The following is a 17,708-nucleotide window of genomic DNA, read 5'->3' as shown; positions in this document are numbered from 1 at the left end:
CCTAAGCCCCAATGTGATGGTATTAGAAGGTGGGGCTTTTTAAGAGGTAATTAGGTCACGAAGGTGGAGCCTTATGAATGGGATTAGTGCCCATTCTCATAAAAAGACATGAGAGGGCTTGCTTTGCATCTCTGCTTGCCACCACGTTAGGATATAACAATAAGATGGCGAACTATACACCAGGAAGAGGGCCTTCACCAAAAACCCAATCATGATCTCAGACTTTAAGCCTCAAGAACTGAGATAGAGATGTTTCTTGTTTAAGAACATTTAAGCCACCCAGTCTATGGTCTTCTGTATAGCATGTCAAATTGACTAATATATCCAAGGAAAGGTATTAAAGACTAAAATGGTCTTTGAGACCACCATGAACAGCTGCCAAACTATTTCTGCTATTCAAAACTATCAGATGTCTATGAGTTGGTAATTCTTTTCATTTACAAGATTTTTCCCCTTGTTAAAAAATTTAGCATCCAAAAAAGAAAAAAAAAAAAAAATTTAGCATCCAAAATTATGAATAACATTTCAACCTGAGAAAGTTGATTTAAAAATGAAAAAAGAAAAAAAAATCACGAGTAACAAAGTGAAACTATAAATTAGGTTACTATCTAACACAACGCATGAGATATGAGCACCCATGTGCCAAAGTCATAACTCATAGTAGATAAAGACTTCATGTAGAAAAGCAAAAAGTTCTCTGGGGGGAAAAAGAAGTAGGAAGAAAACAAAATGTTAAGATATGCAATATCTAAAATAGGATTTGTTATATCCTATATTCTTTGTTGTACATTTCAAATATTTTATAAATTTTATAAAGAAAAGGTAAAATGTAGGCATACTAGAAGAAAATAAAAATATACAGGTTGAGTATCCCTAATGAAAAAATCTAAAATCTGAACATTTTTGAGCGCCAACACGATGCTCAATGGATATGCTCACTGGAGCACTTTTAGATTTTAGATTTTTGGATTTGGGAATCCAAAACAGTTTTGGCCCCAAGCATTTCAGATAAGGGGTACTCAACATGTACTGACAATCTCCTTGAGAATGTTTTTATTACTGAATGATTAAAAACTCACAAGTATATTTTGAACAAACCATTTAACATTTCCTAATCAGTTTTTATTATTAATTCTCTAACCAATATGTGTGTTTGTGTGCATGTGTGTGTGGTGTATATTTCAAATAAAGAAACCCTTCTAAAATTTATTTCCATTAATCTTATTTGGGCCATTCTTATAATATGTTCCAGTATTAGAATTCTGCTTAAATTTAAAAATGGAAATTGACCTTAATTTCTTAAATTGGATTTCTTTCTTAACTGCAAGTTAAGATCTTACTTAATAACACACATTTATCAAAAAATAAATGATATATTACAAATGAAGGTTACCTGGTTTTATAATTTGGGGGCACTTTTTAGAGAACCTTTAAACATATTAATCACTTAAGAATTTAAGTAAAAGCTAAGTAAAACCACATAGTAACATTTAGTGTTCAATAAGATGCTTCAAAACATAAACTTCAAAAATATCTTTGCAGTTTGGATAGCAGACAAATTTGCCTCAAACAAAAATAAGGCTTGAAAATACAGCATTCCTATGAAGATATTAGTTTAAATAAAAATAGCTATCTTGTTTCAATGTTTCTTTATAAAATTTTTGAAGTTAATATGTCCACAAACCAAGAAACATTACTTTAAGCAATTCATATAGCATATTTGAATAATATCAGGTATTTATATTTTACCTGTCCCAAGGAGCAGAAGTCTCAAAAGATTCTCCTAATACATAGTATTCCAAACCCAAGTCCTGTTAAGACACATAGAAAACTCAAGCAATTGCAACAGATGCTGAAGAACCAATAATACTGTTAGTATTTCATGTTCACTGTCAGTATTGTATGTTTCGAATTTAACTTTGACTGCTCTTTACTATTCACCTCATAAGAGTGCTGGAAAGTTGCCCTGAGAGTGAGATATAACCTCCTTGAGGACAGGAATCTTGCCTGTCTTATACTCCTCTGTATTCTTGGCACCAAGTAGAGTGCCTGACGCAGGGTAGAAATTCTATTTCTCTAGTGAACGATGTCTCTATCTAGGAACAGTCTCTATATATGAAGAGAATACTAGAAGAAAAGACTTCTTTTTTTTTTGGCCTAAATAGCAACTTAACCAATATCAAAAACTGGTCCTCAAGATTGAAGGAGCAAGAGGGTTTGGAAGGATAGGGGTATAGAAAGAAGAGAAGTTTTTTTTCTTAAAATCAACTTTTCTTTAAAAACAAATTTAGAAAATATAGTTCCTCTCTTTGAAGTGAGAGAATACATAGAAGATCTGGAGGCACCTCTGCTAGGAAAATATTTTCTATTGTACAAGATATAATACTTATATTATATGTACCTTATAATACTTAATTTCTTTACCCATATAAATTTATATAAGAATTTCTTTTAAAACAATTTCCAAGTGAAAAACTAAAAAATTTAGTATTTGCAAGTGATGGATATCCCAATTACCCTGATTTTATCTTTATACATTATATGAATGTATCCAAATATCACATATACTCTGAAAAGATGTACATCTATGTTTCAATTTAAAAAATTTTTAATGATTAAAAAAAGGAAAATTTAGTATTTGGGGAAGCCACATTCTCAGAATATCTGAACAATGACCTTTTAGAATAAGATCATTCAAATTATATAAAAGGGGAAATAAAAAAAAAGTAACCACACCAACAACAGAAAACAATTAAGAAACTTGAGTTTGTTACAACCAAAATAGAAAAACAAAACTAAATGAAAAAATAAAACTTCAAAGGAACAATTTCAGATAAGTACAGCAGACTTGAAGTTAATAAGAATAATAAAGTTTCTCATAGTAGAAAATCTAGAATTAGAAAAACTTTAGTGCTCAAGTACACATCTATTATTTCTTTAATTCTACACAGTAATCATCACCAAAGAACCAATAACTACTTGGAATCATGTTAAATATAAACTTTAAAAGACACAGTTAAAGATTTGTATATCTTTAAAACAGATTATGAATCAAGTGAGGAATGCTGCTAATAAAACAGCTTGATTCTAACCAAGTAATGTTAGGAATGGCATGCTCAATTTTTAGACAGAGAAGGGCTCCATTCTTTTAAAGAGCACAAAGACATATTAAATCTGCTGTTCCTAACCCCCAGGCCAAGGACCAGTACCAGTCCATGGCCTGTTAGGAACTAGGCCATCCAGCAGAAGGTGGGGGCAAGAAAGCGAGCAAAGCTTCATCTGTATTTACAGCTGTTCCCCATGCTCATTACAGCATAAACTCCACCACCTGTTAGATCAGCGGCAACGGCATTAGATTCTTATAGGAGCCCAAACCCTACTGTAAACTGCCTACGTGAAGGATCTAGTTTGCACGCTCCTTATGAGAATCTCATGCCTGATGATCTAAGGTGAAGCTGAGGCAGTGATGTTAGCGCTGGGGGGTGGCTGCAAATACAGATTATCATTGGTAGCAGAGAGGTTTGACTGCACAATAAATGCAATGCACCTGAATCATCCCAAAACCAGCCCCGTCAACCCAGTCCATGGGAAAATTGTCTTCCATGAAACTGGTCCCTGGTGCCAAAATGGTTGGAGACCGCTGTATTAAATCATCTTCAAGTTCCTCGGAGGCATAAACAGAATGTTTAAAGAGCTTATAAAGATTCATAGCTAATCTAGGGTTCATGTAAAATGATGTGCTAATTACAGTAGCTTAAAATTTAAGAAAATAAAAAGACAATTTTATTCAAAGTCAAGAAAAAAGTATTGTCTGTAACATAAATTAAGTGATTAGGGAAATACATGAAATAACTTACTCGAATATACGCAATGACATAGGTCAGTAAATAACCTCTCTGTCCATTATCTTCTCCAGCTGCCAACCCACTGTAATTACAGAACAAACTATTAATACGTTTCAAATGAACAATTGCAAATATATAAAATTAACCAAACTGATATGATACCTCAAGACAACTGCTTAATAGATTAACATATGTTACATCTTATTTTTTCTTAATCTCATTTATCATAAATATATCAAATGACACCATTAAGACAATAAGCTTGGATAGCAAATTAAAACTGAAAACACTTTTAGTATTTCAGATTAGTCATTCATTGCAAACTTTTATCCACTAGACTAATAAAACTGACTCTCATGAACTCAACTATTTCTACCCATATTCTCAGAAGAACAGAAACAGAATTAATCATGAGAAACAAACTTAAATACGCTGAAATAATCTTCACAAGCATAAGATACTTAAAATATTCTTTTATTCATATTATATTCTTATTCATATACTCATATATTGTTACAGTCTTATTCATATATAAAGAAATGTGATGATTGATTAGGAACTTCCAAATACCAACAAGTTTCTTGAATATTTGAGCATATAGCATTTGGACTGTTAAATGTGGTGTGTATCTTATGAAATTTATGAGTTAAATGAGAGACAAAACATACTCAGAAATATTAAAGTTTATAAAGCAATATACAGAAAGCATAAGACCAACCAACAAGTAAAGTCTTATTACTATAAACATATAAACTATCCCTTTCAATTTGAAAATAGTTTATCCATAGAAATTGTATTTGATGATCTAGTTAGAATTAATCATCTCATATAATTCAGTTCAAGGACTCTAGTTTGTAAAAGTTATTCTTATTTTAAAAAATGATGAGTAAGTATTGTTTTCCACTACTTTGAGTAAAGAGTTTTTAATCATGCTTTTCCTATTGTCAAATAGAAATTAAACTTTCACTTTAGTCAACCAAAGGAAGAATTATAACTCTTACGGCCTCAATTAACACCTCAAAATTAAATCTTGAAGTTTTGTTTGATTGGTGGTAAGTAAATAATACAATGTAGGTGTATTCTTGTTCCATACAAATGCTGTAAGATAATTTCAAGCTAGAACACATAGGCTAAATCAGAATTTCCTGACACAATATTACACGTGGATATATATAAATTAGTATCATTCAAAAGGAGTAGTAAAGACTTGATAGAAACAGCTCTAGTCTGGAACAACTTGAGGATAAGGTATAATAAAAGGAAGGAGATTGTTTGTATTAATAGAATGTTTTGTTGTTTTTTAGAGATAGGGTCTTGATCTGTCACATACTGGAGTATAGTAGCATGATCATAGCTGACTGCAACCTCAAACTCCTGGACTCAAGGGAATCTTCCCACATAGGACAACAAGTGCAAGCCACCATGCCTAGTTAATTTTTCTTATTTTTTGTAGAGAAGAGGTCTCACTATGTTTCCCAGGCTGGTCTCAAACTCCTGGGCTCAAGCAATCCTCCCACCTTGGCCTCCCAAAGTGCTGATATTACAGGCATGAGCCACCGTGCTCAGCCTGTATTAATAAAATGTTAATGAGCAATGAAGACAGAATTTATGTCAATTCAGTAGAAAGTGAAAAGTAAGAAATGACAGAATGCAAGTCTGGGTTAGAGGTGAGGCTGGAGGCAGAAAGCCAAATAAAGTTCCAAAACAAAAGGAAAACAAGTCAAAACTGCTGTAGCAAGTTCTTGGAAGAAAACAGCTGAGCCCATGGCTTAGTTAGGTAGATTAAAAAAAACAGAGTCAGATTCTGAGTCCAAGACAGAAAAAATAGTACAGGTCTAGGAAACAAAAACAGTTCCTCCTGGACCTAGTGGTAGAAGTAAAGGAAAGAAGAGTGAAGATTTAAAAAGGTGCAAGATACCTATGTTGAGAATCTTTGAGAAAGGAACATGTTAAGTATGTATCTGGTGAGAAGTTAACAGGTATGAACATTTAGTAGGCCTGTCTCCATTACATCAGGATGCAACAAAGTTCTACTTTCCAGTCCCAGTTTAAGTCATTTTACTTTAGGCCCTCTTATAATATTTGACAGCTGGGGGTGGTGGTAGGGATAGAGGGGTCATCTGTTCCACAATGGGATACAGTGGAACAAACCACATAGAAACATGCATTTTCTAATTTAAAGCAGGAAGAAATTGGATGTCCATTCTAAATTCATAAACCCCAAAAGAGAAGAAAAGTCAATCTGGGCTTGCTCTTCTGAATCATAGGTTTCCCTGCAAATTTAGCTTTTTGAAAATTCTCTTTTTTTAGCTTTCAGAACTGTCAATCTTCTAGCTAGAATTATCTTAAAATACCATATGTAAATCACAGTAGGATTAGAAATTAAATGTTTCTAAATCATCACTTTTGCAATCACCCAAAAAGCTACACATAGACTCACACTGCTTTATATTAAAATAGCAATATCCACTCCCTACTTTCTGTTCTCTCTACAAATTTCAAACAATTTTCAAGTCACAAGGTTCTTAAACAAATTTAAAGCTGTTTCATGAGGAAGGACTGAAAAGACTAATGAAAGAGGAATGAGAGGCGATCTTTTTATATAAAAGGGCCATCTGGTGAACCTAATCATTCTCATGTTAAATTATATTAAACAACTTTAAGCACACTTTAAAAATAACGATAACATATTACCTTATGGTGAATGTCAAAACACCAGTCATAAGTGCTGACAGGTAATGTTTATTCTGTTAAGCACTTAGAGAAGCTGAAGTACATTACTAGCAAACATGGTTAAACAACCAAAGAATGATTATTCAATACTTGGCCACTATGTTTTGTTGGGCCATATATGTTCTTATGAGTGTTGGGGTCAGGAAGAAAAGGCAAGGAGGAAAAATGGCTAAGACTATACATAAAAATGCTCTGAACTGTTAGGAGTACTTTATTTACAACAATCCATTTAAAGCCAATGAAGCAATGGGAATAGAGGATGAAACAAAAGAAATTTTTTTAAAGGACAGCTTAATAATGCCCTAATTAAAAATAAAATAAATGAGCTAAAAACTAACATATGGAAACTTCAGCAGGAACAAATGATGTGGTGCTTTCCTCTGTCTGGTTATGCAGAAGGGGAAATGACTAAAGATTGAGAGTTGGCAGAGTGGCATCTTAAATAAGCAAAAATATCCCTAAATCTTCACTAATTAAAACAAAAAAATTAGTGCCTACAGGAAAACTGAGGGAAAACTAAAACTTATGCTAGAAAACCAAAAGAAGATATTTCTAAGTATTAAAAAACAAAATAGCCTTAAATCATCTGCCTAATTATAATTCGAGTTGTTCAAAACAGCAGATGTCCACATCTCAATAAAAGGAGCCAGGATGAAAGCACATTAAGAAATTAATCATAACTAAGAAGGAACAAATAATAGCAAAAAACAAGACACCCTAAATTGGGCCAAAGTTTTTAACACTTTACCCCTGCTTTAAATTGGACTCTCATATATTATAACCTATACATTTGATACAAATTCAGACAATCTTAGAAATAAAGGGCTCAGGAGTGGGGAACCTGTGGCCTTGGGGCCCTATATGGCCCTCTAGATCCTTGACTGCAGCCTTTTGACTGAATTCCGATTTACAGAACAAATCCTTTTATTAAAAGAGGTAGAGCAGAGAAAGATAACGCTTTTCTTGCCTCCACTGGTGCTTAAAAAGAACAATGTTAAAATCAGAAGGCTGTAGGTTTCCCACCCCTGTGCCCTGCCTGCAGCATGTATATGATATATTTTAATCCCTGGAATAAAAAAAAAAAAAAGATTAGTATTCAGAAAATTTTTAGTTTATGCTCTTAAAAAGGAAAGGAAAGGAAAAAACATAGTCCTGATAAATGGCATTTTCACTGCAGTTCTCATTAATCAATCTTATAATCCATCAAGCAGACAGACAGAAACCACCCTACCATTATTCAGTTGGTTATAGATGTGAAATGCTTTCTGTTTCTTTATACCAGCACAAAATAATAAATGACAGGAGGTGGAGTATATAGATTATTTATCAAATATCTTTGATTAAACATAATTTCCTTTTAAAAACACACTAATAGCATTCTTTATACATACACTATTACTACTAAAGAGTAATATAACAATGAATTTCCTATTTCACTCTAACACAAAAAATAATATCACAAAATTGACATTAAAAGTCTAGTAAAAATACAAGATATAGTAATATTATATATATGATTAGACAAGGAAGAACAACATATCAACCTAACTTCCTACAAATTTTGGAAGTAAACCAAAACAACACTTTAAATTTAATATCATAAATTACCATGAATTTAATACTAAATTTAAATTAATAACTGCTTGAAGACATGCAGTCTGCTAGGAGATATTAATGCCTGGTACATTAATAACTGTTTGGAGATACCAGAATTTTAGCTTAATCTTCTCTTGGTATTACAATTGAAGCCATACCCAAATTTTGCAGCAATGTCATACACTTGTTTTTCATGTTGAAGAACCTTCTCACGGTCCCCCTCAAACAGTAACGTGGCTACACTTAGTTGATTTGGATCAAATCCTTTAAACTACAAAAAAATAAGACATTATTACAGAGAAATCTTATCCTACAAAATCATAAATTAAAATAGCTTGCTCCTTAGGATCTGGGCTCAAATACACTAACTTCTTAAAACTTGAGCTTTAGAACTTTACATGTCAATCAATAAGAACGTTTAATGAAACTACTTAGGTTACTACAATATAACAAAACTACATAGCACAGGAAAAACACTTTATTTCAAAGTTGCCACGGTGTTACTCAAAATGACATATTGGTATGTAATGTAACAAATAAGTTTTCAAAATTGTAACTAATAAAGAATCAAATAATAACTATAAAATAATAAAGTAGCTGTATAAAGGGGGAAAAAACATCATCCCTAACATAGCAACAATAACTTCTTACTAAATAGTATTTTCAAAGGATACCTTATACAGAAAATTAAAATAGTTTAAGAATAATCTTAAAAGGAAACAACTTCATTAGGAAAACATATCTTTAAAAGGCAAGAAAGATATATGTTCTTGAATGCATAAACCTACAAACCTGTCAATACTTGTCCAAATTAGTGTACTTATTTATGCCAATTCTAATAAAAACCCCAATGGACTTTCTAAAACAATCAAAAGTTTCTAAAATTTTTCTAGAATAACAGGTAGGTGACAGTGATAATAAGGAAGATCCTGAAAAACAACAGGTAAAACTAGCCCTACTACAATTAAATCCATTTACTTTTTCAAGAACAAAAAGCTCCTTAAAAAGAATTAAAAGCTCATTAAAATGATGTCTATTTCCTGAATAAGAATACAAGAAGATGTCTTAGGCATGGCAAATCAATGTAAGAGAAGCCAGAATTAGTAAACAGTGCTCCCACAACTGGTTAGCAACTGGGGGAGCAGGAAGTAAAAAGATTTAGGTCTTTATCTTATATCATAAAATTGAAATAAATTCAAACAGTAATAAAAGAAGTAAATTCAAACAGTAATAAAAGAAGAAAATGGTCCTAGTCATACTTTTGGAGGAAAGAAGGCTTCACAAAAGCTTAGAAGTTATTAAATAATGACAAGATATAAAAATTTGAAACTTTTACTCCAAAAAGAAAAACTCCTATTAAAAAGGGAAGCACCTGACTGGAAAAAAAACTATAACATTAAAGACAAAGGGCATCCAATAATTCCATTACTCAAAGGACACGCATCAAACCATAGAGAAAAAATCATGAAACCACCACCCCTAGTAAAATAATCATATCCAACTAATTCACACAAAGATTACATCTAGAAAACACAGGGAAAATGTTCAGTCTCATTGAAGTTTCAAGAAACATCAACTAAAATAAAGTACTATTTCCCTCCCTAGTAAATTTAAGACAAACAAAACAAAAAATTCCACATGCAATAACAAGGATGCAACAAAAAAGGCACACATGCATTCCTAAGTGGCAGTGTAAGCTAGCATAATACTCTAGGAAAGCAATTCTGCAATCAAAGTTAAAAAAAAAAAATCCACACTCTTAGTTTACTTCTAGATATCTATGGCAAAAGAAAAACTTCAAACTACAGAAAAATGTTATAAGCATGAAACAGCTCAGTACAGTGTTATTTTTAGAAACTTCAAAAAACTGAAAAAGAATTAAAAATGTCTAAACTTCACTGCATGATTCACATACTTAATAAAATGTTTATTCCAACATGAAAAATAATAATTACAAAATGTATGCAGCAACATGGAAAAATATCCTTAAAAAAGGTGCATGTGAGGGCAAGAAAGCAGGAAGTAGGATTAACTAATTAATATACTAAGCCTTTAAAATGGTAGCATTTTATAAAAATTCTTACCTTTGTAATATAAAACTTTTTTAATCCATCCAAAAATGATGTAAAAATAGAGGAAACCTGAGGTTTAAGAGCATGACCTAAGAAGAGAAAAAAGTTTATGTTTAAATTAATAGCAAATTCTGAAAACCCACAAGCTACTTCGACTTAGTATTCTAAAAAAAAAAGTAAAAATTTTCATGACTTTCATAATTTTTTAAATCTCTGTTATTTGTATATATAGACTTACATTAAGATCTTCATCTTTTACCATTATCTTCTTTGAAAAGTCACAAACAACTTTTTATTTAGAAAACCCATTCTCGGTTTGTTTGTTTTTTTTTAAGTCAAATTGCTATATGTAATTAATACTACACATAGTTTAGGTTATCTTTCAATGGTATGGTTTATACCTAGTAAAACTACTTCATTAATTTTTATTTCATTAAGAACACCCATGGTGGTTGGTTTTACTTTTATTTTTTTTAATTATACAGAAACCATTCAGAACTATAACCAAACATGAAGTTAATGCCAAGTTTAAGGTTGTTTCTTAATTAATTCTTAATTCATCCAGAATTCTTGGCATAAAATTAGCAATTGCTTCTTTAATCACACCCGGAGAGTTAAAATTGCCAAAATAACATAAACGGTGTCTCAGAATCTGTTAAATTAACATCTTTGCCTGCGGATTAAGCTTAATTGACTGAAAACCTTTTACTGTTTTCTCATTGTTTTCAGAGTAGCAACTTCTGAACTCCCACACTGTTACAATTTAAGAGTCATGCATCTGGCCTCAGTGCCATAACCCAATTTAGAAAAATGTGGCATGCCATTTATACATAGTTTTTATAAAGAATTTTAGTATTTAGTAAATCTAAAATTATCTCTAAATAAAAAGTTTATTTTTAAAAAAAGGCTTTAAGATTATGGGATTTTGTTTTTCAAGTGTAGTTTGTTCCTTTTCTTACTTTAAAATAGGTGCAAACAACAAACAGCTGTTTCTAAAACAACTATCACCAGTAGTGTTTTCCTATCCATCTATTTTTTTAAGTGAGAATCTGAATCTGTAATACTCCTTATTTACTACATTTTTGCTGAATATAATAGGAAACTGTATTACATAAAAGACTGGGTATTAAGGCTTTGAATTACTCCAACCCTGACAAGGAACTACTACTCTCTGGGGCCTGTTAGGGACCTGGTGCAAAGATGCCTGCACCCTCCCCCTACCCCCGACTCTGCCAGCCCCCCACTCCGCCAGCCCCCCACACTCCCTCAACCCCCCCTCCTCCCAATCAGTGGAAAAACTATCTTCCATGAAACTGGTCCCTGGTGCCAAATAGTTGGGGGCCACTGCTTTAAAAGACACAATTTCCAAAAATAAGGGGGAAAAAAAAAACAGACACCATTTCTAATTTGTATAAAGTTAGAAACAATGTATCATCAAAACGTTCACTTCTGATCTCAAATAGAACTCACCCTACATTAACAATTGGAAATAAATATATAAACATTTACGTGTTGAATGGGTATGTTGTATTCTTGGCAAGGAACTGAAATTATCTACTGTTCATATGAAAGTCTTCTGACCCACATATCTTTATATAACGCATGAGGAGTTCAAATAATGCTACTCTGATATGAAATAATCTTTAAGAGTAAATGTTAAAAAAAAAAAGAGTAAATGTTTACCACCCATTGCGATTTATATGCACAATTTCCATTTAATAGCGGAAGTTAGTCATATACATCCCTAATACTTGGTTGACATGACAGCTTTGAAGAATAAATTATCGTGAAAGTGATAGTGACTTTTAAATGGGTCAAGCATTAGTATTAACTAAAGAATATTGGCCAGGCGCTGTGGCTCACGCCTGTAATCCTAGCTCTTGGGAGGCCGAGGCGGGCGGATTGCTCAAGGTCAGGAGTTCAAAACCAGCCTGAGCAAGAGCGAGACCCCGTCTCCACTATAAACAGAAAGAAATTAATTGGCCAACTGATATATACATATATAAAAAATTAGCCGGGCATAGTGGCACATGCCTGTAGTCCCAGCTACTCGGGAGGCTGAGGCAGAAGGATCACTCGAGCCCAGGAGTTTGAGGTTGCTGTGAGCTAGGCTGACGCCACGGCACTCACTCTAGCCTGGACAACAAAGTGAGACTCTGTCTCAAAAAAAAAAGAATATTATCTTTTACTTTTTTTTAGATTAATGTTGCCTATCAAATTAATTATCTTCTAAATGTATTCTGGCTATTGTGTTTTATCTTTATAGTAAATTAGTTCCAAATTTACTGGCTAGACAATTTTGATTAGTGAATCTTGTGTTAGTTCAATATTAATTAATTAATTTAAAATTTATTAAATATTTATGTTTCAAAGAAGTGGTTTGAGATAGTGCAAAGAGTCTTGGGCTTTGCAATCAGACAAATTTGGGTTCAACCCCAGCTCTATCCCATGACTTGTAGTAGGCCCAAATATTTAGCCTTTGAGTCATTTATAAAATGGGAATACAACTTTGAAGAACTGAGTAGAATTTGATAAAGTGTGCTACTGATAATGTGTTCAGCACTGTGATCTCACCTATCCAGGATTTGTTCACCTGCTTTTGCCAGTATGATGATTAATTCAATCAACATGTGTCTATTATAAGTGCAGGAAATATAAAAATGACTAAGAAACATTCTTTAAATTTGTGAAACTTTAGTTTACAGAGGAAATCAATAGATCATTTCAATATACTCAATGATATATATCATTTCAATATTCTGAAAATAGATAATTTCAATGTTATAATGTATTAGGGTTGTACCAGAGGTGGAGGTGATATAAAAATATTTACAACCAATCATATGGCTTGTGCTTTGTTAACAACCAATATGACACAAACACTGACCAATCAGGCAGATGGGTGGGTGCAGGGTCCTGGACACCTCCTGCTGTGCTAAGCATTATTTCTTTAGTTGCTTGATCATGAGCCATGGTAGGATATATAGATGGAAAGGCTTCAATGAATACTGAGGAATCAAAAAAGGCTATAGACAGCCAACGAGCATGATCAGATCTGTATTTCAAAAGGATCACTTTGGTAGCTAAAAGGCAGAGGGAGGAGAGACAGTCAAGACTACAGAGGGCAGAATCTACCATTGAGCTAGAAGGGAGTGTATAAACATGTTTCTAGGTATAGGAATGAGAATGTGGAACAGGAATGACAGATGGTCAGGAAGATATTTTCTTTAAACTTTCATTTTAAATTGTTACAGGTCCCAATTATAAGTAAAATCTGACCAAACCACTGTTAATTTTACAAAGGTGCCAATGTCTAACATAATTTTTTATAATAACATATAAATAGATAACAAACATAGTTTTATTAATTAGATATATAGCTCTCCTTAAGACCTAGATTTCCAAATACAGGCCAAAACACACTGGTGATTGATTTTCATCTGATTTAACTATTTCATTATTTATAGGACACATTTATCTTAAACTTTTGTTCATCAGTAGTATACAGTTTTGAAAGCAGTTTACTTAAGAAAATAAATAATTGTGACTGACTTAGAGGAATCTAATTTTAAAACTAACTTTCTTGATATGTCATAAACATATCAAGTTAAGTTTCAATGTATCTATAATCACATTTCCCTATATTAAAATCTAAGCTACTTTTAGACATGACAAACAAAAGCTTGCCTGCTTACCCTTTATCACTTATTACTGAGCAATTACTCCTATGATTTCAGGAACTGTTTTGAAGATATTTATTAAATTCTATAAACTTAAATCCCAAAGTAAATTTCAGAATTTGAAAAAGATACAGAAAAAATAAAATTAATTCAAATGATGATAAATAAGTTGTGTCAAAAAGTTTAATATTTTAAACAAAATAGAGAGAAAAAGAAAAATGACTTCAGATGCTGCCTACTGAATTCTCCACCTAAATATCCCAAAGGCACCTGTATTTAACAATCTGTTGTAATATCTTTTCCCCAAAACCTCCACCTCTTCTTCTATCCTGTTATTTAATTCACCCAATCAACCAAATCAAAATCTGGGAGATGTCCTTAACTCCTCCCTTTATTTAAACTTCCATATCCAGCTGGCAAACTGATTTTTTGAAAATCTGTCCTCTACTCTTTATCTCCATTGTTGCTGACTTGCTCAAGGCCTCCAAAATTTGCCTCTTACTGTTTCACCACCTATTACCCCTCCTTAGTGGCTGTACCCTCATAATCTACCATGCACAATGCTGCCAGAATGAGCTTTCTAAGATGTGACGCTGACTGATTTTATTCCTTCTACACAGAATTCCCACTGCTAACAAGATAAAATCCAAATCTATCCTGCAAAGCCATAGTCCACCCATCCAATTTTATCTCATGTAATAACCTTCACCATACCCTCTATTTGAACCATATAGAACTATGTGAAGTCTCCTAAAACACACCACTGAGGTTTCACAACTTCGTATTTTTGCTGACAAGTGAACAAATTTGGTAGGGCAGAAGAAGAGACAATCTCAAGAAACCTTGATTCACTTTTAAAGATTTAGCTCACACATTGCTCTCCATTAAAGCCTTTCCTGACTTTTCATCCCCACCTCAAGCAAAATTAAGTGCAATCAACCACTCCTTCACCTGTAGGCCACCGTATCCAGTGTAGGAACTATGACATTCTTTCTAGCTCTCTGTTCAGTATTCTTCCCACTGACGTTTTGTAAATTTTTGTGGCTAAATAAACTGATTTTAAAATTAGCACTCCTTACTTACCAAACTGAAACTGCTTGTTGTCCATGAGGCGAATAGATGCAGGAGCACATCTCTGTTTAAAAAACAGAAAAAGATGTGACACAAATTTAATATAGTTAGAAGCTAGACAAGTAGAATACGAATATTATCTTTCTGTATGTAAGATATCAAGAGCTTAGTTCCTAAAGATATACAGAGGAGAAGAATCTTAACTTTTATATGATTTTATGAAGATAAAACATCAGTCGCTTCTATAAAAATTCAGAGAGGAGAAATCTATATGCATAATATATAAAATACATACATTACATAAGTTACCAGATCTTTAATTTATTGGCAATAAAATCTGCTTATTGCCTAGCAAAGATTTATGGGAATATCCTAAAAGAAATACCATGCCCTAAAGTGGATTATTTTAGAAGTAGAACTTTTAAAACTAAAATCAGTACCTCAAGTATTATGCCACATATGAACTATTTTGTGTCATCAGGTTCTTTGAACAGTTTTAAAATGAGGAAGATGGCGGTAGAAATTCTTATGTGACAAAGCACTTTTAAAAATTGGCTACAATGTCTTCACAGACAATTTTAGGAATTGTTTTTTTTGAATCCCTTTTCATAGTCCATTTTAAACAGAAAAACTATCCAGTGTCCAGATTTCTAAGGTCTTGGGTTACTTATGTGAAAATAGCAATAAAACTCTGAAATATGATATTATATTTCTAAAATATCTAAAACTCCACCAATATTTTATTTTTCTAGGATCACAGTAAAAGTTGCAAGGAAAAAAGACTGAAAGAAGCAGATATTCATATTAATTTTGAGATGACAAAATACTACAAACACTAACAAGGTTTGAGTTAGCTACGATTTCTCCACAGAATTAAAGTGAGTTGAGCTAAACCCCACATGGGATTTTTGTTTTCTATACAAAGTTTTAACATGGCTAAACTTCTACCAAGGAGTTGCTTTCAAATGACAAATGACAAATGCCATAAACTTTTTAAACATTTATCTTCTGAGTAATAACATTATTTATAAATAAAATTTGTATTATAACAAATTTCCGAGACTCACTCAAAAGAATAACATTTAATACACACCTTAACTATGCATTATAACATTTGGCTATTATTTGCTTTTTAAGTGAACAAATATTTAATTTTTATAAAAACACAGTATATATTTTATTTCACCCAATAAAATAACTAGACAGATTTTATTCTGAAGACAATTTATTCACCTCTGATACCAAAGATGAGACAATCTACATTTAAAAAATCACTGCCAAGTCTAAGGAAACAGTATTAGATAATTTTATATACAAGTTATAACAATAACCTATCACCTTACATTTTAAAGAATCCTGTGGTTTCCAAGTTGCTTTCATAGTTCTTTAATATAATAAACAACCCTGCCAGAGTAGCAGAACTGGTATTATCCCCATTTTACAGATGAGGACACAAGAATCAGAGAGGTTAAAAGACTTGCCCAAGGTCGGGTAACTTTAAAAGTAAAGGTAGAAGACGAACATATCCTGACTGTTAGATGAGCATTATTCCAAGTACACCACACAGGCCCCACCCCCAAATTAAAACATACACATATACAGCTTTAAAGTCATATTTGAAACACAAATTACATTAAAACAATTTTACTTGCTACTTCTGGTGTTATTAAATGTATAGTAGCTAAAAATAAAATAAATTTACAACCTGAGTAATTTCAAATCTTGGTATAAAGGTATCTTTGTAGTTAGGTTAATGCTTCTAAAAACATTACCAGTTTCCAAAATACTAAAGGAAAATCACTTTTCTTCACATTTACAAATCTGGAATGTTTTTAATAAAATGGACACATTGACTTCTAATAAAATATACAAAGTCTGATTAAACCAAACTTCCTTTCTTCATAAAATAAACAGCATATCCATATAACATACATATTTATATGTTTTAGCTTAAGCATGCCAGTAAAATATGAAAGAATTCAGAGCCATTCTATCATTAAAAAAAATTTAAGTTCCTACCAACAACTTGTAAATTTCACCTCCTACTGCCAACCAGATTCTACTTCAACTTTATCAATGGCAGGTGTTTTTAATGAAAACGATCAACATAAGTACACATTTATCGGAAAATGGAAGAAATAGTAAATGTAGAATAGTAATTACATTTCTGTTGGTGTTTAATCTCTAAAACAATTAAAATAAACTATGTGGGCACTGATTAAATCTTGGTTTGCAAACACTATCCATAAAATATATTTTGGGGACAACTGGGATAATATTAAGGAATGAATATTAGGCAGCATTAAGAAATTACTGCTGATTTTCGTAGACATGATAATGGTATCGTGGTTATAAAAAACACCATTCTCCACCTATTTTCAGGAGATGTTGTTGAAGTATTTAGAGGTCAGGTGTCATGATGTCTACAACCTAATTTCAAATGGTACAGAAAACATACACACATAAAACAAATAGAGCAAAAAGTTAAGAATTGTTGAATATACAAAGTGGATATACAGGTGACCACTGTACTGGTCTTTCAAATTCTCTGTATGCTTAAAATTTTCAAACTCAAAAACTGGGAAAATAGTTAAAATTTAAAACTTACTTACTTACATACTTACTTACTTACTTACTTACTTATTTATTTATTATTTTGGCATATTATGGGGGTACAAGTGTTAAGGTTACGTATATTGCCCATGCCCCCT

General features: G+C 32.2%; 1 protein-coding gene across 2 annotated transcripts in view; it reads right to left on the bottom strand.

Annotated features, from left to right (window-relative positions):
• Positions 1 to 17,708, bottom strand: part of AGPS (alkylglycerone phosphate synthase) — a 116,605-nt gene that overhangs the window by 33,027 nt on the left and 65,870 nt on the right. For both annotated transcript variants that reach the window (XM_012785878.2, XM_012785882.2), the window contains exons 12-16: positions 15,010 to 15,061; positions 10,259 to 10,335; positions 8,333 to 8,445; positions 3,858 to 3,927; positions 1,750 to 1,811 (exon numbers count right to left, since the gene is read on the bottom strand). In XM_012785878.2, coding sequence (XP_012641332.1) covers positions 1,750 to 1,811; positions 3,858 to 3,927; positions 8,333 to 8,445; positions 10,259 to 10,335; positions 15,010 to 15,061 — 374 coding nt within the window. The remainder of the gene's footprint in view (positions 1 to 1,749; positions 1,812 to 3,857; positions 3,928 to 8,332; positions 8,446 to 10,258; positions 10,336 to 15,009; positions 15,062 to 17,708) is intronic.

This window comes from Microcebus murinus, chromosome 8 (genome assembly GCF_040939455.1).
Source record: "Microcebus murinus isolate Inina chromosome 8, M.murinus_Inina_mat1.0, whole genome shotgun sequence".
NCBI lineage: Eukaryota > Metazoa > Chordata > Mammalia > Primates > Cheirogaleidae > Microcebus > Microcebus murinus.
This window is presented reverse-complemented; position numbering and strand designations above follow the sequence as displayed.